Source organism: Callorhinchus milii, unplaced genomic scaffold (genome assembly GCF_018977255.1).
Source record: "Callorhinchus milii isolate IMCB2004 unplaced genomic scaffold, IMCB_Cmil_1.0 Scaffold11, whole genome shotgun sequence".
Taxonomy (NCBI): Eukaryota; Metazoa; Chordata; class Chondrichthyes; order Chimaeriformes; family Callorhinchidae; genus Callorhinchus; species Callorhinchus milii.
Genome location: NW_024704752.1, coordinates 12631496 through 12657692, shown reverse-complemented (window position 1 = coordinate 12657692; position 26197 = coordinate 12631496). Strand labels below are relative to the sequence as shown.

General features: G+C 40.1%; 1 protein-coding gene across 5 annotated transcripts in view; it reads left to right on the top strand.

The window, feature by feature from the left end:
• Positions 1-14301, top strand: part of septin2 (septin-2) — a 30666-nt gene extending 16365 nt beyond the window's left edge. For 4 of the 5 annotated variants that reach the window (XM_007911501.2, XM_007911566.2, XM_007911625.2 and 1 more), the window contains 11 exons: positions 1935-2118; positions 2796-2882; positions 3452-3575; positions 4305-4439; positions 5093-5210; positions 6001-6102; positions 6290-6435; positions 6643-6765; positions 10248-10305; positions 10498-10616; positions 11061-14301. In XM_007911501.2, the coding sequence (XP_007909692.1) occupies positions 1935-2118; positions 2796-2882; positions 3452-3575; positions 4305-4439; positions 5093-5210; positions 6001-6102; positions 6290-6435; positions 6643-6765; positions 10248-10305; positions 10498-10608 (1188 nt within the window). In that variant the 3' untranslated portion in view covers positions 10609-10616; positions 11061-14301. The remainder of the gene's footprint in view (positions 1-1934; positions 2119-2795; positions 2883-3451; positions 3576-4304; positions 4440-5092; positions 5211-6000; positions 6103-6289; positions 6436-6642; positions 6766-10247; positions 10306-10497; positions 10617-11060) is intronic. The other variant, XM_007911681.2, reaches the window with a different exon arrangement.
• The last annotated feature ends 11896 nt before the right edge of the window (positions 14302-26197 follow it).

Sequence of the window (26197 nt, the reverse complement as noted above, 5' to 3'; positions counted from 1 at the left end):
GCTTGGATTGGAGTTCATCTATGCTGTAATGGGAGCGACTGTGAACAGTGCATTGGAATTCTGGAGTCCGCTCTGGTATGCATTCATCCAGACACTACTATTTAAAAAGCAATTAATCTGTTTTTTCCCTTTGGCAAAGTTGAGAGGACTCTTGGGGGAGCAGTGATTACATTGGGCTAAGCATATTTAAGATAGCCCTACTCACTCTTCACCTGTTTACTCTGTCCCAGGTTGAAAGAGAATAATTATCCAGATAATCAGCATGAAGTTTAAAATGTTGAAAATTTACAGTGTGGATTTAAAAACAAATCTATACTTTGTCCAGATGAGAGGTTTTCAGGTCATAACAATGATGGTTCAACATTTGTATTAATGATTGCGCCAACATAAATCTTTTTTATTAATAAGTGGCCTTCATTTACAGGATGAAACCTCTCTGTGCAATGTCCCAATCTGACTGCTCCTGCAGAGATTAAGTTTCAGATAGGAAGATCTCGATGGAATCTAATCTCCCAGCATTTCTTTACTCGAACCAAATTTACTGCTTGTGCGGGTGATGCTGAAAATGCCTCTTATAGAAATCAGCAGATAATTGTCTGCTTTAAAACCCATTAACTATGCAGTACACACTTAATGGTATGTAAATGGAGATTTCCACTGTGTTTTCTGTGCCTATTGATGTGTGCTGTCTGGAAAATTCCAATTAAGCTTTGGCTCGATTGTCGGTGTGGTTAAGTTTGAAGCTTTCCAAAGCCAAGTGATGGCCAAAATATTGTATTAAATTTTCTCAGTCACTTCAGTGCCCAGTCATCATCTCAGACATTCTTTTTGTTTACCATGGGGCATTACAGGTTACTTATTGATCAGTAACAGGGACATGTATTTCATTGAATTGATCTTGAAAATTAATGGAATTACAACAACAAATAACAAATTCCATTTATATACCGCCTTTCATTCGGGATGATGTTACAAGATGTTGGACTATTTTGGACCTGAACTGTAGTTGGTGGTTGGGGGGGAGGTAGGGAGGAAGTTGGTTGAAGGCATGTTCAAAGAGGAAGGTCTTGAGGTAGACCTTGAAGGAGGCGAGGGAAGGGGTGAGGCAATGGGACTCTGGCATGGAGTTCCAGAGAATGGGAGCAGATGAAAGGGTGGTCGAGGCTGATTCGATAACTACTTTTAAGAACGCGGTGGACGGGTATTTGAGGAGGATGGGTTTGCAGGGTTATGGGGAAAGGGCTGGGGAGTGGGATTGACATTACATTGCTCTTTTCAAAGAGCCGGCACAGACTCGATGGGCCGAACGGCCTCTTTTTGTGCTGTTCGATTCTGTGAGCTGAAAGCCTGACTGCTGATGGTGGGACCGGCAGGGTGGGGGATGTGAAGCAGACCAGTGAAGAGTGGGGAGAAATTATTTTGGAATATCACTAGTTTTCAAACACCTGGTGCTCCAGCAATAATTAACACAAGAAGCAAAACTCACTTCTCTATAGAGGTATTGCTGGAATTCTGTGAGTGTCAGCTTCCACACTGATCCAACGTTTCCTCTGGAACTGCTAAGCTGCTCTGTGTAAAATGCAGCTGGTTTTAAGAGTAAGTGAGATGTTGATATTAATGTGGGATGTTTCTTCACTATTAAATGCTGCATTGTAACTTTTTTCTCCCCTATCTCCAGTGGGAGTACTTTGAATAAGTTATTCTCTGTACATTATTTCCACTTCAAGTGCTTTAACTTCTATTTTGTTTGTGTTCCTGTTGCAAAGATTAAAATAAGCTAAATAAACTGAGGTGCACCTTGAAATTGAGAAAACGACTACAGAAACTATCCTTGGGGATTGAGAATAATTAGATTGCTGGATGTCTTCAGTTCAGTGGAGGACATCATTTTCAAGTGCCATTAAGAGATCTGAACTGTCTTTTTTTTCATCTAGTTGTTACAGCAACAACAGCAAATGTTGCAGCAGCAGCAACAACAGCAGCAGCAACAGCAGCAGCAGCAACAAGCCCAGTTCACAAACCCAGAGACCCCGGGGTATGTGGGATTTGCTAACCTTCCTAATCAGGTGCATCGTAAATCTGTGAAGAAAGGGTTTGAATTCACACTCATGGTAGTTGGTAAGTATACAGTTTATTTTTTTGATCTTTTCTCTCTCCTGAAGATGTTTACACATACTGCGGTACAGTTCCACGGCTCAAACTTGTCTGTTCACCTGTAGGCTGAAAAAATGAGGGGCTGGAGACCAATTAGCAGGGGGAGGGGGGGACATCACAGCCTGCCTTATTTCTCTTCACCTTACATTCTCACATGCCCACTTTCCACTGAAGTTCCTTGATGGTGTTCATGAACTGGAGCCATGATTAACTTTTCTCTTCTTTAATCCAAGATTGCTGAGGGTAATGGTGGTGTTCCTACTGGTACTCCAAGATCACCTAACTTAGCACAGATCAGAGATCAAACTTGAGGGCTTCTTTGTCTGATTCTGTTTACCTCTCGGCAGATATGTTTCAAATGAATTATCAGGAGATAACTTTAAACTTTACGTTGAGGCTGACTAAGTAATTTCAGGATTTATCTTAATCTGGGAGAATTCCATGGATCAAATTTGCTGTTGATACAGGAAACTGGCAATCACAGAAACGTTACGTAATCTATTATAATAATACTTGCATTTAATATAGTGCTTTATCACTTCTCCATGATCTGCATCTGAAAGTTATTGTTATGGGTGTAGTCTTGTGATTGTTTTTGACGTAAGATGCCTTGTTTCAATACTGTTTTTTCTCCTTTACAGGGGAGTCTGGCCTGGGCAAATCAACCCTCATTAACAGCCTTTTCCTGACTGATCTCTACCCTGAGAGGATCATTCCAGGTGCTGCAGGTAAGGAGCCTCTGATTTGTCAGTTCAATTTTATCATAGATTGAAACTATCCAAACATGATGATGTGCTTGTATATGTCTTCCCTTTCAGGACACTGTAAATTGGTGCCAAAAAAGTCTCTTCAGAAATTCCATGCGATTAGATTTTCAAAGGGAGATATTACAATCTAGTGTTAAAAGTAGTTTGCTTTGCAGTGTATTAGAAATACTTGACAGCTGCACCGTGGAACAATATCTCTTCAGCTAAATTGGTATCAGTTAGCGGCCAAGCTCTGATTTGAGTAACAGGTACCAACTTCACTTATTGAGACACTGAGCAGAGCCCAGGCATTTTCCTATAATCTGAATAGGAAAGCCTGTCATCCAAGTTGCTTTTTCACACCATTTCATGACTGGTTACAAAGTAGAATTGACAGTATCAGGAAGGTGACCTATTCATTTAGACATGTAGGAATTTTTATTTTAATAAGCTCTTGCTATTACTTGGGGACTTGACGAGGATGTATGTAGCTGCTGAAAGATGAGCTTGTCTGGGTCACCTTGGCTCACAGCACCATGTTTCCGTTTCAGAGAAAATTGAACGCACTGTCCAGATTGAGGCTTCCACTGTGGAGATAGAAGAACGTGGAGTGAAGCTTCGTCTGACAGTGGTTGACACCCCAGGATATGGTGATGCCATAAACAGTCAAGACTGGTATGTACTATTATTGTGAACTGTATTCATGCTTCCTGAGGCATTCAATTGACGAGGGTGTTGCAATCCCAGTTTCTGTAAGTAATTTAGATTTTTAATCAGAGCATTGAATTCGAGTGACTGATTAACAGGTATTGAAACGTTTGTAAAAAANTCAATTTTTCTGCTTGCAGCAGAGAAGGTGTGCAATAAATTGGATTAATTGTACTACATAATGTACTACACAATTCACTCTATGTGAATTGAGATTAGATGGAAAAAACACACTCCCAGTGTAGCTGTTCTTAAAGGGAGATCGCTCCTATATCTAAATGGAAGTGTACAAAAACTGGAGAAATTGAATAAATTAGAAGTGTTAAACCTCTTTATTACCTTGCAGTATTGTATCTCTTTCTGGAGTGACATTTGGGGGAGGGGGTGGGTGTCATTTATAGCTATTTTAATATGGTGACATGTACATAATAATGCAGTTTCTGGATCTTGTATGATTCAGTCAAATTAAAGGACCTGATGGAATTGCTTTGAATTGCTGAGATGTAAAAATCTGTCATTGGATGGGTTTGACATACTAAAGCACTGATATAGGGTGTTTGCTTACCTGTACAAGTGCTTTGATATTCCCCAGTCATCATTCGATGCATTGCTTGCTTTGAAGGATTATCTGTGTCCCTGACCAGATGATTGTAGCTCTCACAATGTTCTTCATTGTTCAATTCTGCTTCCTCCCAGCTTTAAAACCATCATTTCATACATTGACGAGCAGTTTGAGCGTTACCTGCATGACGAGAGTGGACTGAACAGACGCCACATTGTTGATAACCGAGTCCACTGCTGCTTTTATTTCATCTCTCCTTTTGGCCATGGGTAAGCATGTTGCCTGATAGAATTGTGTCGCATTATCCTCTGTACAGCACAGAAAACATAGGCATTTGTCTGCAAAAAAAAGACATTTTAAGGGTCCTCATGATGCAAATGGTGCTATACATCAAATGTCCTCAAAGTGTAGTGGAAACTGTACTCTCTTCCTGGACGATGCACCCATTTTAGCTAATTCCAGAGAGTATCTGGTAAAGGTTGGTAATCAGGGCTTAGGGATTACAGAGTAATTGTTGGGCTACTGCTGGAGTTTAACCAGGTAAAACCACATAGGGTGTTATTGAGAGCACTGTCTGACAAGCTGCTTGTCCAGATAGGACTTGCGGGGTCTTAACGGGAGCTCACCGATCTGCCCCTCCAAGTTCTTCTTACGAACCAGGCTCAGTGGTCTGTTTCATCAGCAGTAAGTAGCCTGGTTTAGGAACCAGACTAATGAGACCATCATAGAGGATTGACTCGATTCCGATATTCACAATCTAGGCACCTATGAGGCCATTTTGATGAAGTACTCATGGAAATGTATTATAGAAAAAGTCGATGCGATGTCTTTAGAGGGAGGAAAATGTTTTTTATATTCTAAATAAAACAAGTTCTCAGCAAACTCTCCCAGCATCTCTCTGTTTTATCTTGTGTTTATCTAGCCTGAAGCCCTTGGATGTGGAGTTCATGAAAGCCATACACAACAAAGTGAATGTTGTTCCTGTGATTGCTAAGGCAGACACTCTCACACTGAAGGAAAGGGAGCGGCTCAAGAGAAGGGTACGGAGATTAGCAAATATTCAGGTCTTGTCTGAAACGAGAATAAATTACTGATAAATGTGTAAAAACTGTTCCTTTAAGTGTGAAACCAATAATTGCTGAAGTGTAATAATTCTTGTGACATCTAGTGTAGTGGGTACTCATTTGCAGCAATCCAGGGGCAATTCTAGATCCAGGAATGACACGTATTATGGGGTTAAGGTAGCAAAAAAAACATTGGTGGGATGTAATCTTGAAAGAGGCCTCGAATGGCCTGAATGCAGAAAAGGCAACCATTTTGAATCTGTAACTACAAGATGTTTATTTTAGAAATCTGTGCAGCTGAACACTGGAGTTTGTGTTTTTAGCTTTAATTTACAGCTTGAGCAAAATTTGGATGTTTTCCTTTTTTTAGATGAGTTCTGGCACAATATTGTGGGCTTTGTGCCCTTAATTGGCATTTGCAGTCGATTTAAAGTGCCAGTTTTCTTTCACTGAGGAATATAGGAATGTATAAAATTGTGAAAGGCCACTGCGATCTATCTCCCTTGAATCTGTTGGTGATTGAATCAAATGTATTATACCCTGCTAGGCCAACTTCATCAGGCTGCAATAAAACAGCTCTAATTAACCAGGTATTGTACAGGATATAAGCAAGAAGGATCTGTTAAATTTGGAGCATGAAACCACACCGCAATGTACTACTTTCCCTGTGTGTGTGTATATATTATATAATATATATATTTACAAGGCAATCCCAAATTCTGTGATGATTATCCGTTTTTCAATAGGTCCATGGTTTCTTTTTCAGATTTTGGATGAAATTGAAGAGCATGGAATTAGAATATACCACCTTCCAGATGCAGAGTCTGACGAGGATGAAGATTTCAAGGAGCAAACTCGAGTCCTTAAGGTAGAGGACAGATGTTTAAAATCTAAACTCCTTGTATGTTATTATTATTTCTGGTGAAGCATTGCCTGGCTCTTTCTTATCCTTTTGTCATAAGTCAATGTTTGCACTGGTTGAAATTCTCAGACATATGTATTTGACATATTGACTGTAGTATTGCATTAAAATGATGCTCTTCTTGTGAATACAGACCAGTATCCCTTTCGCAGTGGTTGGGTCAAATCAACTAATTGAAGCAAAGGGTAAAAAAGTCAGAGGCCGCCTATACCCATGGGGAGTAGTCGAAGTGGAGAATCCAGAGCACAATGACTTCCTGAAGCTAAGAACTATGCTCATGTAAGTGCCACGTCTAAATGACAGTACTGTTCTGATGAAATGGTTTATAGTAGGTTCAACAGTAGGTAGCAATGAACAATAAATATTGTCTAATTGGGTTTGAATTTTCCTGCTCGTTTCAAAAAACTGATGTTCTGATTAGTTGCGATACCCAGACTGCAATCGAAGATTTATCTATGTTCTGCTTTGTGTTTTCGGAATATCTAGTACCCACATGCAAGATCTACAGGAGGTGACCCAGGATCTGCACTATGAAAATTTCCGTTCGGAACGTCTCAAGCGGGGTGGCAGGTTGTCTTCCCATGGTTACGTTCTCCCTCTCTCTCCTTCGTACGTACCTGTCACTCTTGCCTTCTCGCCCTCTGCAAACCATTTTAACAGAAGCTTCTGATGTACCATTACCTGTACCTGCTGTGTGAGGGGGGAGAATGCAGTAAGGGAAGAAATGCTCTTGCACATGATCTTAGACGCTAAACATGTCGGATCATTAAACCATGTTTAGATGGTCTAGCTGCTATGGTTGCAAGTGTGCCAAAACTAATCTCACATTCCTGACATCATTTCAGTTTGCAGCCCAGTTTAAAATAGACCAAACGCAGGGTGAGTTACTTAAAGCTTGAAGCAAAGACATACTGGCCAAAAAGTCTTCTTCTGCTGACAATGCTGGTCCAACTTGAAGACAGCAGTTCTAAATAGTCTTTAAAGTAATCTCGGCCAATATTATCCACGGTACAGGCCCAAAAAACCTCCTAGAAAATACAGGATAGCAGCAAGCCATTCAGTCCATGCATATAACCTGTTGTGATACTTGCTCCTTCAGTAACCACTGTGATCCTAAGTCCTTTTTCCTCTGAAATAACCGATCAGGTCAGTTACATGTCACTATAGCCATTTGCTTTTGTGTAATTTTTAAAAAGCAAAGTGCCAAAAGCAGCATTCTAAATATATTAATTCAGTATATGCTTTTGGAGCAAATGTCCATATTCCATAATAACTTCTCTCATCCCCTGGCAGGAATACAGAATAGTTTTGCCTGAACATGTGATGAAAGAGGTGGCGGGAAGTATTATGACCGAGTATCCCAGGTCTCCCTGTACAGCCTATTCCAAAAATAACTAAATTTATTTTGAGAATGTTTTAGGTAATTCCAGTACACGGACACAGTGCCTTTTTCCTGTGGTTAATATGAGATTCTTCAATAGAAAATGTCATGTTAGATGTTAATTAGTGTCTGAAATTACAGTACCTTTCCCTTAAAGCATCAATTACTTTTTGAGGGAGAGAAAGAATATCCAGCTGAGTATGTTTAGACTCTGGTCCTTAAAGTGCATGCAGGGTTACAGTTATGGTCGGGTTATGGTACATTAGAGCTTTCCAAGAATCCTGATCATAGCGGCGTGGAACATTGTACAAGATGGCAGTGTCCCAGTGTAGACTGGGCATTGTTTGTCTCCAAAGTGATTTGTACAGTGTTTGCGTTAGCCATGTCTGGGAGTCGCTGAACCAAAATGGTGTGAGGAGCGACAACAAATTGGTGAAATTTGAGGGGGAAGGATCTTCCTTTGATCTGTTCTTTGATCTGTTTTCTGCTATCTTTTACTATTAATTCCTTCTTTTAAATATGTTTCAAAGTTATGCCAACAGAGGGAGCTAAGGGAAATTGTGTTATGGAAGGAGCAAATTACCTTTTGAATACAGAGGCATACGTAAATAGGGTATTTTACTTCTGTCAATGAAGCCAAACCACTTGTTTTTTTTAACCAAAGTTGAATATCCAGAGCTTTGTTCAATTACCTTGTATAATTTAATGCCCTCTTTCCCCCATCTGAAGTGTTTTAGTTCCTGAAAAGAAGCTGTACAAATTAAATTGTTGTTGCTTGTGGCACTTGGTTGGAGTAATTTAAGAATCATTGGCCTCTGGGCAAACCCTCATGTTTCATGTTCCACAACCATAGATAGAGAACACCTTAGGGACTGCTTAATTTCCAGGGAAAGGAAGAAGCGTAATTTGATGTACGCTTGTAATTGCAACTCAAACAAATAGTGGATGTGTTGATGAACTGTATTGTTCAAGAGCATAATCTCATATTGCTGTTACAATCTCAGCTTTCCCCTCCAGGCTTGTGAATCTGTTTATCATTGCTGCTTCCAAGAGGTTATCAGGTGGTTTGACTGGAAGTTGGTGATTCATTACAAATGGGTAACTAAAACAGGTATCCGTTTGATTTAGTTGCCAGAGTAGCTTACAAGACGGATGAGATTTGAAATGCAAGACTTTCATTCTGTCACTTGGTTCACTCACTACTTAAAAGAATCCAATTTATTCCTGGAGCCCAATTTGATCACTTCACATATCGCGTTTGCTCATTTCAGACTTATTTGTACAGGTGTGAGAAGATTATGTGAAGCCAAGTTATCCATGAATTTTAGTTCGCAAACTATGTTTGATTTCCTGCAACCAAGGAGAATTTTAGCAAAATTTTGGCTGCTATGTTGATTTTAAAGGCATTTCATTTTTAAATTATTTTTTAAAATTGCACTCTTAATAATTCGATGCAAACAGACTGATTTGGCACTTAAACCATAAATTCTGCTTTGTTTTTTGAGAATATTGCTGACATGTGGCCCCCTTGACTTGCGTACCCTAATTTTTACTTTGTATGTTGCCTTCACACTTTTTTTCCCCCCTTTTATACATAAAAATAGTTCAAATTAAGTTTGTTTGAGAAAATTGCCTTGTCAGAATTCATAACCTTACTTTGTTAGATAAGCAAGTTTTGTTAAATTAAGTGGACAAGTCACTTCAGGTAGTTTTCCACTGTTCGATTTCTGGACAAGTTTAAGACTTGGAATGTCAATAAGAAATGTGTACCTGTGAAGAACTCACACGCTGTGCCAGCAAACTGGGTGCTGACTCAATGATATTTCACGCATGCAGTGTTGGAATGAATAGTGTAGTTTACCATTGGGCAGCTGGTGGAGATGTGCTGGACGAAAGCCCAATTCTGTTTTGATGCAGTGCTTGCTAGTTGATTACCGATTCACAACAGTTTAGATGTTTTTTTCCTCTCTCCTTCACTTGTCTCGTTGTAATGGGGGGGTTTAATTCAACTGTTTGTTCAATTGAATGGTTCATTTCATGTTGATACTATACAAAACTTGCTAACTGGATATATCACCTAGCACAGGAGAAGTTTATCTCTGAGAATCTTTTGGTGTGATTCAGATAGGAACTCAGTGTCTGTCCAGCTGAGCTGGACGGGGATAAAGACCTTTAATTTGAGGGATTGATGGTGGGTTTGCAAACTCTCACCTCTGGGACCCAAGTTGAAACCTAGACCTTGAACCCCTCGGTGTGGCCTGATATGAATATATGAGAATTCTTGTCGACTTTTCAATGTGGAACATTCCCTGCCTCTTTGTGACATTGGGTATGTGTGATATTAATAGTGCATTGCCCTATTAGAGTTGCAGGAGCATTAGATAATTCTCAGGCCAGCCCCATGTCTTTGGATTGTTTCTGAGGTGTTGAAGCAGAATGTTTTTTACTTGAGATGAGTGAAGGCCGTTTCCAGTGGAAAGTTTGCACACAGGGTGCCGAGAACAAGTCCAGGAGAAGTCTACAAGGAAATCTGAAAGGTGAATCAGTTTGAGATGGTGCTAAGCCAAGTTGGTCAGGTTAATATGTCACTGACAATATACTGACTGTTTAGTTAAAACAAATTGGTAAGTGAAGCGATCAATTCAAGTTTTGCTGATTCTGGGACTACTGGATTTAACCCAATTTAACTATTTTGTGTTTGCCCTCTTAGAAAAGGGGAAGAGCATCCTCAGGATAAGGACCAAATCCTGCTGGAAAAGGAAGCTGAGGTAAGAGCTTTAGTGATGCAAGAAAATCACATTCACTCTCCATCCTTTACAAAAGTCGTTCTCTGCACTGCCTTCAAGATCTCACGTTCAGCACTGGCCTGATATCTCTGCAAGTGGTGTGAAGACAGTATTTTGGATTCTGTCGTACAATGCTTTCCAAATATTCAGGTTTTCAATTTTCTTTTCTCGTAGCTGCGTCGCATGCAGGAGATGATTGCCCAGATGCAGGCTCAGATGCAGATGCAGCAGAATAAACCAGGAGGAGATGGGGATTCCAGCAGTGTGCATAGCCAGCACGTCTAAACTGGAGAGTGAGTGTCTATCCCACACACAGGAAGACTGGAAGTGGACTACAGCAACTAGATACAACAACTACTTTCATTTATATAGTGCCCCTCATGCAGGGTAGGGCCTCAGAGCACTTATTTGCTGCCATACTTCAGGTTATCAGTGTGTACACTGATGAGAATTTTCAAATGACCAGTTTTTAATTTAAAAACAGGAGATGCATTTATGATTCTCCCTTTCCCATGCCGCCAGCTGATTTAGCACTTGGTTTTGACTGCATGATAACTTTAGAAATTGATAGCATGGGAGGCCAAGCAGACAGTTCAAACCATTATAATTGCTGCCCCTCAGACAGAACTATCTATTTAGTTCCATTTTCATGCCTTTTTGTCCCGTACCCATTGAATTTAAACTTACAGATAGTTCTTTGAAATGTGCACTTCTAAAAACCCTCTTTTTTTTTTTAGATCTCTTCCAAAAGATTCTCGAACACAATCCACTTCCTTGAAGCAGAGGTGGCAAGGAATCTTGAGTGTGGAAAATGTGGTTTTGACAGCCATTATTTGAGAGCTGTGATTTCAGTGCTAAGTTCACAATGCAATATTGTAATCTTTGTACTCTTATTTTTGCCAATTTTTTTTATATGTGGTAATTTCATTTTTTTTATATTGCCTATATAATTTGTATTAATCTCACTTTGGATTTCAGTTCTATAAGTGCTCAAAAGTAAGATTCATTTATACAGTGCCTGTTATTGACTGTTTTTTCGTGGTTACGTAGATAGCATTTGTGACACTGGATAAGGGTGAAGAAGCCACTTGTTAATGGGGAGGGTTTGATTCGATGGAACTGTGAGAGCTGTAACTCATTCATATGAATATTGACCATTTAGGTATGTTGTGTAGTGAAGCCTGTATCATTGCTAATCCAAATGCACTGATGGATTGCAATGCTACAGAGGCACCTAGATCCTGTTTAGCAGAGTCACTGTTCATAAGAGTTAAATGTGTCAGCACGGTTAATATTGGAGTTGTATTGCTTTCTGGTCACTGACAAGGATCCAAGCAATTATTTACCACCCCCCCTCCCCCGCTCACTTTAACCTGCTTGGAAATCAAACCACTGAGCTTTTGAAACCTTTGGTTAAATTACATTATTTGTTGTTCCTTCTCAATTCCGCCTGTAAACACTTGTTGGATTTGTTATTTTCTTGCTCCAAGAAAGATACGTGTCTGTACTTGGCATTTTTAATGACATTGACAAATGCCAATATTCAGTATGTCAGGATTACACTGCAGTTAATTGACTGATTAGAGTGTATTCTGTATTAGTCTTTTGAGAATGGATTTAATTTTAATCGGATAACAAACATTTGGGCCCTCTATCCTTTCAAATAACTCATTCTCCGGTGTTAACCAAAATGTTAAACCACTTAAGGTTTTTTTTAATTCAATGCATCCCTTTTGAAAAAGGTTATGTTCAAGGCTAAACTGTACTGTCCCGGTCAGCACAACATATCACCAAGGTAACTACTACTCAGTGCACTAATTATTTGGTCTGGCAATCTGACTTGTCCATCCATCTGTGGAGCTTGAATCAACTGACATTGCACCTAAATAACAGGCAGGAAAACTCAGAGAGAGAGAGAGTACTTGAATTTGGTTCCTCGCCACCAAGGATGAAACAAACACTTGGATTGTACTCTCCACACACTTATAGACTGTCTAAAATGTGGTTTTAAAAAAAAATCTTCAGTCTGGTATCGTGGTTTGAAAAGTTAATTGAAGCATGTTCAGCCAAACAATGGAGCATTAGGATTTAATCCCTGCAGGTACTGTGTAATTTACCTTTGCATTCCTTTTCAGTGACATAATTATGGTGGTTTACTTAGATGATGATGGAACTGCACAAATCCCATCTATAGATCCTGCATTTGAATCCCTTAACCAGCTTTTATACTGGCATAAAACTTCAGATGTGCACTTGGCTTATTGGTACCTTAGAGTTTGTCATCTAAACTATGGGGGGCTGGTATAAATCTGTCCCTGAAGTAGATATGTCCCCTTGGTCTTCAGTCTGAAAATTGCATGCCATGAATTGGCTTGTCTTGGCAACTAAAAAGCTATTTATTGTATAGTAAGATGCAATGACTCCATTTATATACACTGTCAGAATGCACAAGCCTGTGCTCATACTTGCATTGACATTCCTTTTGCTTTGCATGAGTTCCCTAAATACTTTGAGGCTGGGGGATTTCAAATTTTTCGCTTGATTTTTGAGTCAGTTTCTTTTGGGGAAATTGTATTCTGCATGAAAACTTTAAAGGAGCATTTTAGAAATGGGTCTTCTGTGAATAAGGATTTGATCTGAGAGTATTTCCTGATCTGATTGCATTCTTCACCACGCTGTTACGTTAACCCATTTAATGCTCTGGGCAGCAACTTTTGTTCTGGGACACTTGATCTCTGCTCGGTCTCTCTTGAGTAACTGAGTCACTGTGGTCCCTACTACAGTAAAGCTCACATAAGTTGTATCAGTTGGGACCATATATTTAATATGATTTATGCAAAGTATACGTTTTGTCAAACTTGCATAGAATATAAACTCTTGAAAGGATTTAGGCAGATTATACGATTTATAAAGATCAGACTTATGAGTTTTACTGTACATTGCTGCTTGCAAGGATACCCTCTAATCGAGTCCCTGCTCGCTTGACCTTTTCTTAGGAGTGCCTGAATTAGTCCGATTTCTCATGCACAAAGGAAGTAGAAAGAGTGTCAACAGCCCGTGCCTCGTGTTAATTTTCACTTTAAACTTCATATTTGCACAATTTCTAAACTATCACCATAAACCCCCATTCCTGAAACTGTACCATTTCTTGTAACTTTCACCAGTTTTTTTTCAACAGTATTAAACCACAATGAAAATCAAATAAACTTTGGACTAACAACTGTTTAAATGTGATTTGGATTTGAATCTCAAAGTTGTTATAGAAAAGTCAGGAATAGAATTTCCGCTTGTATGTATTTTTACATTTGTCAAGTGACTGACAAGTACTGTTTGTGTCCAAATATTTCATTTAGTGAAGTTATTCCACCCCCATTGCTTATACATGTGTTTTAGGACACTGGGTTTTTCTCAGGATTTAATGCTGGGAAATGAGTGATTGCCCAGTGTCCTCTGTCACTGGGTATCCTAACAGTTAGAAATTAACATGGATGTTTACATTCTCTTCTCCCACTCTCGCCTTCACATCTTTGGAATGCTTATGCAAATCTTTTGTTGGAAGGAGTTTTTCTTCTGTAGGGAGGATAAGAGTGCATTTTCTTTCTCTGCTCAATCTCCACCAAATGGTCTTGGTGTACTAGTAGCTGTTAGATTCGAGCATTGGGAGTTGTGCACTTTCTAAGCTTAAAGGCTGTTACAATACTATTTGGATTTCAAAAGCTATTTTAGAACTTCTAACCATTTCAGTCTCATACCTTGTTAAATGTTTAAATTCTTTGGATGATGTGAGTGATGGTGTGACACACCCTCTGTCTGGCAGTTTTGTGCCGGATAGTGACATCCAGGTCAGCCATTTCCATTTGAATATTGAAGGCTGAGACAGCAATAACCAAACCTATACAGTAATGTATTGCTGCTTGTTACAACAATGTAAATGCATTTGTGCTTTTGTTAAATGTTGCAATAAACTTGTATAAAACATTCAAGCTGTAGATTGGTCTCTCTGTTCACACATGTGAAGGAAAACAAATTATTTGGTTGGCTGGTACTTGTCATACCATGGGCAAGGCATTTTAGATAATACCAATGATGCTCCCAGAAATTTTCAGGTAATTGAGAAAATCTTAAGAGGTTTGAATGTGACTTATTTGTTGGATGCTATTATGATGAGGATATCTACCTCTGCATCTGATCTGGTTGTTTTGACCTTGTGTGCCTAAACCATGGGGGTTCAGGTGCTGTTAACTGATCGATCGATAGTTTTTTTAAAAAAAGTAAATGGGTTTCAACACGCCGTGTTTTGACTAAATGGCACAATGGGATGAAAAGATTGGACAAGACAATACATCATTGCATTTGATAAAGCGATGATCAAGTTCTTAATATTTCAAAGGGCTTCAGAGGATTTTTTTAAAACTGAAATGTAATTGCACACAGCAGTATTCCACAAACAGCCATAAAGTTTTATTTGGAGAAGCTCACTTTTTGAAGCGTGCTGTGGGATCTTCAACATCTACCTGAACAGACGCAACAACTTGGACCCGCCTGCTGACTGCCTAACATTTGTTTGTGCTTTCGGTAGCGTGTTAGTACAAGTTTCATTTAATAACTATACTTATCCATGAGACCTAGACACAACCCCTCAATGTAGTAAGCTGCATTTATATTCAACTTGAATTTCCCGTAGGGTCATAGCTCAGTGTGTTACAAGGACAGGGTTAGATATTAAGCAAGGGAAAGGGGTGGGTGGGGGAAAAGCAGTAGGTTTTGAGGTGGGACTTCAAAGAAACAAAAAGGGGTGGGAGGAAGTTCCAGAGGTTAGGGACATGAAAGTGTTTTGGTAAGATTGGGGCAGTAGTGATGTGATGGAGGTGAAGGAAAGCAGATCTGCTCGATGACTGTGAGGAAGGAGGGAATTTTGAGAATCAAACAATGCCGTGATTCTGCACTGATTCAACGAGTTTGAAAGAATTTCCGTACCTTAAGTAACCTGCTGCCTGAATTTTAAAAACCTATGAATGGATTAGAACCATCACTAATCTCCATCACTAATCTGCATAGTTCTCGTCTTTGCCAGTGGTAGTTTCTACTTAATGTACTTTTATTTCCTCTATTGAACCATGGCAGCATAATCTTAAACTTTAACTGGGCTGAGATAATGCCATTGATGGCATCATAACTCTGGTTTATTATCCCTTGCAATTTAAGGGAATTTTAAGATGCTAAGAAATTACTTTATAGTGACTCAGAGTGAGTTGCACAAGCACTGAAGAAAACGTAAATTCAAAAGTGATGGTTACCAGTCATTCATTATTTTGCAACTTGAGTTTGGAAAATTATTTTCCAAGCCACTCTGATTTCCTCTAAACTACTTCCCTCCAAAAAAGATGCTGTAAGAACTCCCACATTCAGCAATGCATAACTCTCCTTTAGTTCCAGTGTAAATCCCAAGAGATCAGAACACTTGAAAACTTACAACGAGAAAAATCCTAGAGGCCAGTTAACCTCTAGATTTTGGGCAGTGTAATTCTGAGTCCTGTAGCTCAGTGGTTAGAGCACTCGCTTTGCAAGTGAGAGACCTGAGTTCAATTCCAGGCAGAGGGCGAAACCTTGGGCAAGTTTCCTTACTCCACACAGAGCCTAATAATAATCCCTCCAAAACCAAAACCAATAATAAATTGGTCATTTTCAATCCATTTTCAATCTGCTGCGTTCGCCCACAAATATACGGTCAATTCACTTTACAGTATATTCTGTGAAGAACTTTGGGACGTCTAGAAGACATGAAAAGCACTATATCAAATGCAAGGATTATTATTATTCTTTTCGAATTCAAGATCCTCATCCTCACCTACAAGGCCATTCACGGCCTCGCTCCCTCCTACCTCTCCGTCCTACTATTCCCCTACTTACCTGCCCGTACCCTCCGTTGCTCTGCCTCTGGTCTGCTCCACATCCCCCGCCCCAACCGCCCTACCATCGGTGGCCGGGTCTTCAGCCCCGAGGCTCTGGAACTCCATCCCCCAGTGCCTTCGCCGCTTCCTCCCTTTCCTCCTTCAAGGCCGGTCTCAAGACCTTTCTCTTTGACCGTGCCTTCAGCTCTCCTCTCGACTCTCTACCCCCTCCTCGCTCCCTCCCTTCCCTCCCCTCACTCTGACCATTTCCCCCCAATGCTCGGGTCCTGACCCGACGTGAAAGGCGCTCTATAAATGGAATCTTGTTGTTGTTGTTATTTCACGGGCTGCACTCTACTTCACTCACCTAAAATGCATATCTCTAAAAGTAATCACTGGACTCCTGTTAACCCTATAAGTCAAAGCCCTAATGGTAGGGTGGTCCTTGCTGGACAAGCACCAGGAAGATGGCTAAACACTGCTCTCAAAAGTAAGGTATGTGACTTTAGTTGGTTGAACTCCAACAGCACCCCAACGCATACTCTGGAATCCCCAAGCATTGACTCTTGCCAAACTGCCTAATACTCTCCTCTGTGGAGTTAGGTAAGCAGGGTGTACCCCTTGGGGGAAGAGAGTGCACATTCCATTCCAGACACGGGAATTTCCATGCGTGGTTTAGGTATTCTCGCATGGTGATAGGTTTCTGCGTGTGTCAAGTACCTGGCTGACAAAAAAAAATGTGTTTTCAGGGTCAGAGTTTGTCTGCCTGTCAAACTGGCTATGTTCTACTCTATGGATATGTTTTTTTTTACTTAAAATCATACTTTCATGTTCAAGTCCTGACTTGTCAGTCTTTTTAGCATGAGAATTACAGTGGAATGTTATGTAATTCTGTTTGCTCCAGGGACTTAAAATTGCTTATTTATTTGTGACTCTGTCTTTCTTCCACTGCCTCCTCCACAAACAAAATTGTGCTGCAACATACAACTATACTAAATACAATCAATCCCATCGTATTCAGATAGGACAGACTTTCTGACCTAACAGGAAAAGGTAGTTTTCAGTGTGTGCAGAGAGGGAAAGAGGATGAATGTTTAATAGTGAATATTTGCAGACAGACAGAGGCTAGTGTTTTATGGGAAAGATTAGGCAAAGTCCTGGAAGTTTTTCGACCTTGCTTTTGGTCACCTTAACCCTCCAACTTCCTCAGCTGCCCCCAACCCCAGCTCAGCCTCCCAGTCAACTCTGTGAAGCATCCTCCGATGTGAAAGGCACTATATTTAATGTAATTTGTTTTTCCTCCTTATTCCTCTACTGTCTAATAATAATTATTGCATGTCTGTAATAATAATTATTGCATTTGATGTGGCCCCTTATGTTGTTGAGACATCTCAAAGCGCTTAACAGGATATACTGTAAAGTGGTGTGACTGTGTTCTGTAAGTGTTTAACTGCTCTCCGTTACCTTGCTGAAGTACCATTCATTCATTCATTCATTCAGTGCAACCTGAGCAGTGAGTGAAGGGATATTAGAGTTAAACTTGACCATGTTATTACCATGAACCACATGCAGTCATTATGTACTAATCAGTGGTAGGGACTCTGGACAGTGTGTATTTTAACCCCAACCTGAGGAGGTTGTAAACCAATTATAGAACTAATACTATTAACTGCAGCCAAAATTCGGTAAACCGCATGTTTCAAGGTTTGTATGTGGTTGACTCCTGGCTTTTATGATTCACTGAGCCATTGTGGGTGTCTGAAGGTGACTGTTTACTTATACATGAAGCAGGTCACTGTTTATAACATACCTTAATTTTTACATGTTGTTACTGAGCAAATTGCAAAAGGTATTTGAAAAGTAAAGGAGTTTGCTGTCTGTTTGGGGGGAGGTGGGGGGGATTTCAAAGCGGATTAATTTCCAGGGACATCCTGCCAATGAAGACGTTAATCCTCAGAAAAGTAGTTGGTGCAAGAGGGGAAAAGACAACCTGACAGGCAGGAGCTCAGATGGGAACGTGTGAAGGCGACCCCATCAGGAGAGTGACACAGGCAGATATTTGCGGTGCAGAACATGTTGGGGGAGATCTTACAATGTATGTAGATCTGCCCTGCTTTTGATCACTGACCGGCGGGGGTTTAGCCCTATGTTTCTTTGGCAAGATTGACTTTACAGAAACCTTTGTGAGGAAGTGGCTCAATATGAATGTGTTTCTTTTTAAATGGAGAAATGATGCTTCCTACTTGAGATTCTGATGTAGCGAAACCACCTGCATCCGTTTAGAAAGCGTCGACTCTTCCAGCAAGTGAGCGTTTGCGTGTCTTAACGCTGTTAAGTTGCTGTTTTAGTTTATTTCGCCTCGGGGTGTTGTGGAGGGTGGGTATCGAGTTACAGAGCATGTAGGAGCATTCCTTGACTTACCGACTCCAGGTTTCAGGTTCTCAATGCAACAAGTGATTTCCAGACACTGGCTGTGCCCGGAGGAGTTTAGTCGTTTTGACAGAAGTGACTTTCTCTTGCAGTTGGAGCCCTGTCCAAGCAAAGCAAAACCTTTGGGACAACAGCCTCGTTAGTCTTCATGGAGGAACCTCTGAACTTTACTGAGCACTAAAGGTAAGGACTGAAGAATGAGCCATTCAGCTGAGGGAACCAGGTGAACTGCTCAAAAGCCGACGTTAAGCTTTTTTTTGTTTGCATATCTCTCATTAGACTTTCTCGAAAGGCTTCCAGCTTGTTAACAGCAGGGTTAAAGCGTAAAAGTCAGGACGAAAGTATAGTTGGCTTCAAAATGGAGGTTTTCTTTTCTGTTTCACTCTTACCCCTCAATAAACTCCAGTCCTTATTTTAATTTTTTTAAAAAAGACATGAATTGCCCTGAGTTTTAGAGAACTATGTGATTAAAACTTTGCTCTTTGTACAGAAGTACAAAGCATGTGGTGTAACCGGTTTCCCAATTAAAGATGATTTGTAACATTTGTGTCTTTCTCCCGATGTTTTTTTTAATATATATTTATATAGCGTTCTCACAACATGTCCTATTCGCAAACTGAGAGGGTAAATAAGTAGAATAAAAATCAGTTAATCGAGAGGTACTCAGGTGAGTGGGTAGTCAGTGGGGCAGATCAGATTCTGTATCTGAGGCAGAATCACCCAGGATCAAAACATGTAAACAGACCAGTAAACAGCATGTTCCAACACAAAGATGCCTGAACGAGATTTAAATTGAATTCCAATGCTCTATGAAGCAGAAGCGGATGTCCTGTAGCTCAGTGGTTACAGGACTCGCTTTGCAAGCTAGAGACCTGAGTTCAATTCCAGGCAGAGGGCGAAACCTCGGGCAAGTTTCCTTACTCCACACAGAGCCTAATAATAATCCCTTCAAAACCAAAAACAATAATAAATTGGTCATTTTTCAATCTACGACTGTTTGTGGGACATTGCTGTGCGCAATTGGCTGCCGCGTTCGCCCACAAATATACAGTCAATTCACTTTACAGTGTGTTCTGTGAAGCACTTTGGGATGTCCTCCTGACGTGAAAAGCGCTATATCAAATTCAAGGATTATTATTATTTATTATTATGAAGCAATCTGCAAAGTTACTTACTACAGGAATTAAGTACCTTTGATAACTACATATTCTTTTAAAACCTATATAATTAGAGAGAGAACCTGAGTTCACAAGTAAGTGAGGAGGGGCTGATTATACATTGCATCTGCGGATATCTCTCAGACTTCACGGTGTGGCTGCCAAAGAAATAGTTCTAAGGCAGCCCCAGCATGTACTTTCCTTTACCTTTCGCCTCCCAAACTCCATACAAAGGTCCCACAGCAATTTAATACCTCCTTAGTTAGTTTCTGACCCCCCCCCCACATTGCAGTACATCTGCTCAACGATTTAGTCAGACCAGACCACGTTATCTCAAATGTGGGGTATCAGCGCTTTGGGACGTCCTCCCGACGTGAAAGGCGCTCTATAAATATAATTTTGTTGTTGTTGTATTCAAAAGGTTAATTTAAAAGTATTTTCCTGCAGTCCCAATCTTTTCACATTCATAAATATATTGCCTTTATAATAATAATAATCATAATAATCCTTTCATTTGATTTAGGGCATTATTAAGTTGTTGAGACGTCTCAAAGCGCTTCACAGCATATACTATGAGGAGAATTGACTACATATTTTGTAGGTAAAACGCAGCAACCAATTGCACACAGCAGTATCCCCACAGTTATATTGTTATGGGTGTAATCTCTTGTAGGAACCCAGTTGTTAGTCAATTGGCTAACAACTGGGTTCCTACTTACTGCTTGGTAAACAGAGACGTGTGGAATAAGGGAAATTGCCTTAGGTTTTGTCCCGTCTGGGACTCGAAACTGGATCCTCTCGCTTGCAGGATGAGTGCTCTAACAATTATGCTACAGGATTCCTTTCTTAACATTTCTGTTCGATCTTTGTTAGATGTTACATCATTTTCTTTTCTAAGGTTTTGCAGTCTGTAATTGAATGGAAGACCAGAACGGCTTTTGTCACATCAGTTCAGAACAAATTGTTTTGCAGAAATAGCATCACAACTCTAGCATTTAGGCTGAATCTACTTTTAGACCAAATCTGCCGGAAATGTTTGAATTTTAAAATATTTGATAAAGAATGGTGTTACGGCAGTCTATATGTATGAGTCATTGATGTTGGTTTCACTATCATATTTAGTAAAGGGTTGGATTTATTGGAATTCTGATAATAGTGCACAGGAAATGTATGTTGTTATTGGTTTACTTTCTGTGAATGACAGCTAGGAAGTTACTGATGTTGATAATGTGAGATCGAATGTATATGGAGAGGGCTTTTCCAAGTATTCATAATAGTCTTTGAAAAGAGATCAGTTTCCTAATCTTAAATTTCAGTAGGTTCCAGTCACACTTTGTTCCAAATCTTAGCTGTTTGCTATTTCCCACGAAGAACACAGCAGACTCTTATTACACTGAGGGCTCTCATGTGCGGATTCATAAAATTAATGATCTCTTTCTTATCTCCTTACAATTTACTTTTTGGTTTTCGTTCATCGGGTCACCCTTTAATGCGGTAACAAGATGTGTTGTGTCATCCCCAGCTAAAGCACCGGCTTCCAACAAGGATCATTAAGCACAGCGTGAAGAGAGTTGATTCTCCTGTGAAAAGAATGGATAACTCGACAACTGCAAAATCCAAACCTTTGATTCCTCCCAAACCTACTCTTCCCAAAATCGCATTGGAAAAAAAGAGACAAGTATTTAAAAGTATCTCCTTAGGAGAGGATGTTGGGAAACTACAAACTTCAGTGGTGCCACAGAGACCAAACTCTGTCGATAGTAGATTAAAGTTAAACAGTGCAAACTTCCCAGAGGGCATGGTATTGCCATGCAATGACTTACATGAGCAGCATCAAGACATTAATGGAAATACAGAGGCAAAATTTGTACCTCGGCCAAAACCAAGATCAAAGTTAGAACCACACACTTCATCCACCAGAAAACAGAAAATCACATCCACGAGAAGATTATCCTTTAACTTGAATTCAAAGAGATCCCTCCAAAGTATGTGCATTTTTCTTTTTTTTTGCTTATTTTTGATTTGAGATCATTTTGGGCTCTTTCTGAATTCCTGCTTGTTCTTCCCAGGTATAATTGGGTCGTTTTTCAGTTTGCATTTTCTAGAGCAATAATATTTAACCTGTAAGACTTGGTAAACAGAGACACGTGGAGTAAGGGAACTTTCCTAAGGTTTTGTTCTGTTTGGCTATTATTATTTTAAAAAAGCATATTTAGTTTACATCCCATAGATAATCAGAGGCTAATAGCATTAATAAAGCTGCTCAAATGTCAGAAGCAATTTGACTTCACCTATATCAATCCTAAATTAAAAACTAAATATAAACTAAATTAAAATGTAAATATTGTAAGCTTACCTTGACTTTGCCTTGCTTTTTCTTTCTCCATTCTCTTGCTCTCAGTTGTTTACTGAGTTACTAAACTGCAGTTTTAGTATGGCTGAGAACAACAACAATAAATTGCATTTATATAGCGCCTTTCACATCGGGAGGAGATATCGCACTCTGCAGGATATTTACCCACTGAAGGAGTTATTTTCTCAAAATGACTGCTTCAGGTGCGTGGTTGAGTTAGACATTGAGGAGGGTGATAACATTAGGTGGCTTTGGTTGTTTTCAAAACAAACATTAGATGTAAGAGGAACTATAATCTGATGCAAGGCTCGTTGGTGTGGATGGAAAGTGCTTGATGGTACATAATTGAACAAATGTAGAAAACTGATGGAACATTTTTCTTCTTTGTTACAGAAAAAGTTGGCTGCACCATCATAAACAGAAGCTTTCTGTCGAAACTCCTGATGACGACATCAGATCCAGTCAGCTTGAGTGCCCACCATGTTGCCCGTGTATCTGCCACCTTAGGAGTCAAATCAATGCACATATTCCAGATGGTGGAACAGAAGAGGTAAGAGCTGAAGAAAAGAAAAGCCAAGGACTTGCTGCTACCTCAGAGACCATCTCTCCTGCCTCTCCTCTCAACCCTGCCAGCCTCCATGCCAATAATGGAACGAGCATTAACAAGCTCTCTCCCAGCTCTGACAATGAGGTCTCCAGCCTGCAAATGTGGACCAAACTCTCAGATGCACCAAGCTCTTCCATACTCCAGGAACCAGAGATGGAGCATTATGAAAAGGACTTGCCTGTTAGACAACTCATTACTCAGACATCGAGTAGTAGAAATAGCCCACTCAACGTTCAAAATTCACAGCAATCCAACGTGACAAAGGATGCTAACCCAATGAAACAGAAGCTAAAATAAAGTATAGCCCCTCTTCTAATAGCTGCTCTCACTTATCGAAAGATGAAGAGTTTTCTAGTTACTCTGAACTGGAACCAATCACTGCAACAGAGAGCAGCACTAAAGCTAAGAGACAGAGACCAGCATTACTGCCAAGAAACCAACCCAAATCTGAGCATTTTTCACAACTGTGCCTGCCTTCAAAGCCAGAGGAGAACACCCAGCTAATGGACACTTTCGCAGGTAGCCACACTTCACCAGTACAGCCTCACAGTGCCAAACTGTGATCATTTGCTCAAGTTGGCAAGTTTGCAAGGGTTAAAACTGTACTTCACTTCTACTTTCCAATTTTCTCCCAGCTCTTCTGAAGGCTCTGTATCATTCTATGGTTCCATAGGTGTTGGCTAGCATCTGTTGTCATGTCCAAGTAACCATCCTTTAAGTGTAAATTGGACATCAAGTGTCAGGAGGCCATTTAACTGTGCGTGTGCATGTCTGTGCATCCGTGCGTGTGTGTGTAAGGGGGGAATCAATGTTGCTGTAATGGAAGGTTTCGAAGAGCTATCAGCTGGTAACCCAGACCCATTTCCTTTGTTACTTCTTGTGAGCATGTACCATTCATCTTATTTTCCTGCCCTCATTTTACATTTGCCAATATTAAGTGACATTGGCCACTTCTCAACCAAACTATCCAGATTGATCTCTTCAGATCCCTCTGTATTTTGTCTGTTTGTTTCTTTTCATTAGAAACCCCACCCACTTTAGCATTGCATGCAAACTTGATGAACTTATATTTCAATTTCCAAAGCTAACATTCTGACGACGTTCAAAAGTGTAACGATAAGTGAGGTTGATTCTATCTGTATTTCAAAGCACTTTGGTAATCTTTGTGTCTGTATTAATGAAGCTTGACTTAACTTCTTTTTGCTGAATGTATGCAGAGACCACCGAGGATTCTTATAGCGGTGAGAGGGAGTACATGGAAATAAATGATAATGATGTAATTTATGGTCACAAGTTGGACACTGTTCCCCCAGCACCAAAATTACCTCTACCACCATTGCCATCAAAGCCCCTGTCACCATGCTGTAAGTTCTAGACTTTTTACACTGTATAATCTAGGTTCATTTCATGAGTATTATTTTGTTAACCAGACGACATGGCCTACGATTAAAGGGGGTAAATTCATAATGAATCTACGCAAACATTATTTCAATGAGTGAATAGTGAACCTGTGGAACAGGCTCCCTAGGGAGACAGTTGAAGCAGGAAGTGTTGATTCTTTCAAACACAGATTAGATAGTTTTCTTTTAGGAAATAACATTATGTGATATAGTACATATAGGTAGTTTGGACAATATGTGCATGCGACCGCCAGGAAGGTGGAAGGCGAACTATATGGACCTTGGTCTTTGTTCGTCTAGCATTTCTTATGTTAAGTGCCCATTGCAACAAGTGGTGGGCATCAGTATGCTGATGTAATGTAGCGCTGTTTCATTGAGTCTGGAATGTTAGGAGGGAAAGGAATGAGGTGATTAATCGGGATATTTTATGCACTTTCAGGTGAAAATGAGAACAGAAAAAACAGCATTTTAGAATCTTCTCAGGACAATAGGTACGTATTTTTGTATTTGAAGTAGACTTTTCTCACTGCCCAGATGTATGACTGATTTTAAACATTCCAAATGGTGCTAATGACAAGATTTTCCTACTCTTGCACTGGATCAGTGCCTTGGGACGTCCTCCCGACGTGAAAGGCGCTCAATAATTTTGTTGTTGATGTTGTTGTTGGATCCATGCCACAGATTGATGTTCTGTAAACTCGCCCTATTGTTTCACAGCAATCCGTATCTTCTGACTGCATTTTTCACCCCAAACTACAGGCACAAAACTGAGTGGCAATAATAATAATAATTAATAAACCTTGCGTTTGGTATAGTGCATTATCACATTGTTGAGACTCCTCAAAGCGCTTCAGAGTATATTGGAAAATGAATTGACTGTATTTTGTGGGTGAAACATGACAGCCAATTTCGCACAGCAGTGTCCAAACAGTCGTTGATTGAGTGACCAAATTAGTATTTTTTTAAGAGAATTTTATACCCGGAAAGCGATCTGCCTATAACTAACAACTGGGTTCCTACTTACTGTTGGGTAAACAGAGGCGCGTGGAGAAAGGAAACTTACCTTAGGTTTTGGTCTGTCCGGGAACCGAACCTGGGTCCTCTCACTTGCGATGCGAGTGCTCTAACCAATATCCTGCAGGACTCCACAAGCTGAGTCGAACTAGGCTATGCTAGTGCCACTAAGTTTTAGGGCACGTAAGATGTTCTGTCCTCACTCTATTCCGCAGGCCCATAGCACAGGTACAGCAGGTCATAACAACTCAGTGTCACCTTCTGTTTGTTTGCTAACTTCATTATCTCATGTGTGTTGTTCAAATTAGTGATCATTGAAAAATGAAGCCAAATCCAAGTTCTAATAAAAATTTTTTTTTCAACCCAGACAAGCCTCTCTCACAATACGTGAGAGAAACTGGACATCAAGATTCGCTAATGGTAAGGAAAAAACAATCAGGGTGCATATCACCACAAAATCAACTGCAGTATATCCTCACCTTTGTGTTGTAAGAGGGTATGGGGGAATATAGCCTTGATGACAAGTCCGGATAAAACTGAGGAAAGGAGAAAGTTGAGTGGGGCAGAAACAAGGGTTAGTTAGGGTTAAGTGAAAAACGTATCTTCTCTGCCTCGGCTCAGTTGGCAGCATTCCTGCCTCTGAGTCAGAAAGTTGTGGATTCGAGCTCAATGTTGGGTCTTTGAACTCATAGTCTAGGTTGACACTGTACTGTACTATTCTGGGGAGAGTGCCTCATTAAGCGCAATATTGCTGTTAAACCAAAGTCCCGTCTACCTGAAAGGCTAATGTAACTTTTCTTGACATGGAAACCGATCGTAGTATTCATATTTTGAATGTATTATTAATTTCAGAGCCTTTTTATCAGGCCTACAATCAAGCTTCAATCCTGAAGGAACTGAAACACCAGCTAAGTTCAAGACTCATGAGCCAGGCCAGCAGAGCGGACCCCGATTCGCCAAATGACAATGTGGTCGTGAGGTTGCCCTCACAGCAGAAGAAAAAGTCTGATGACGACACAGTG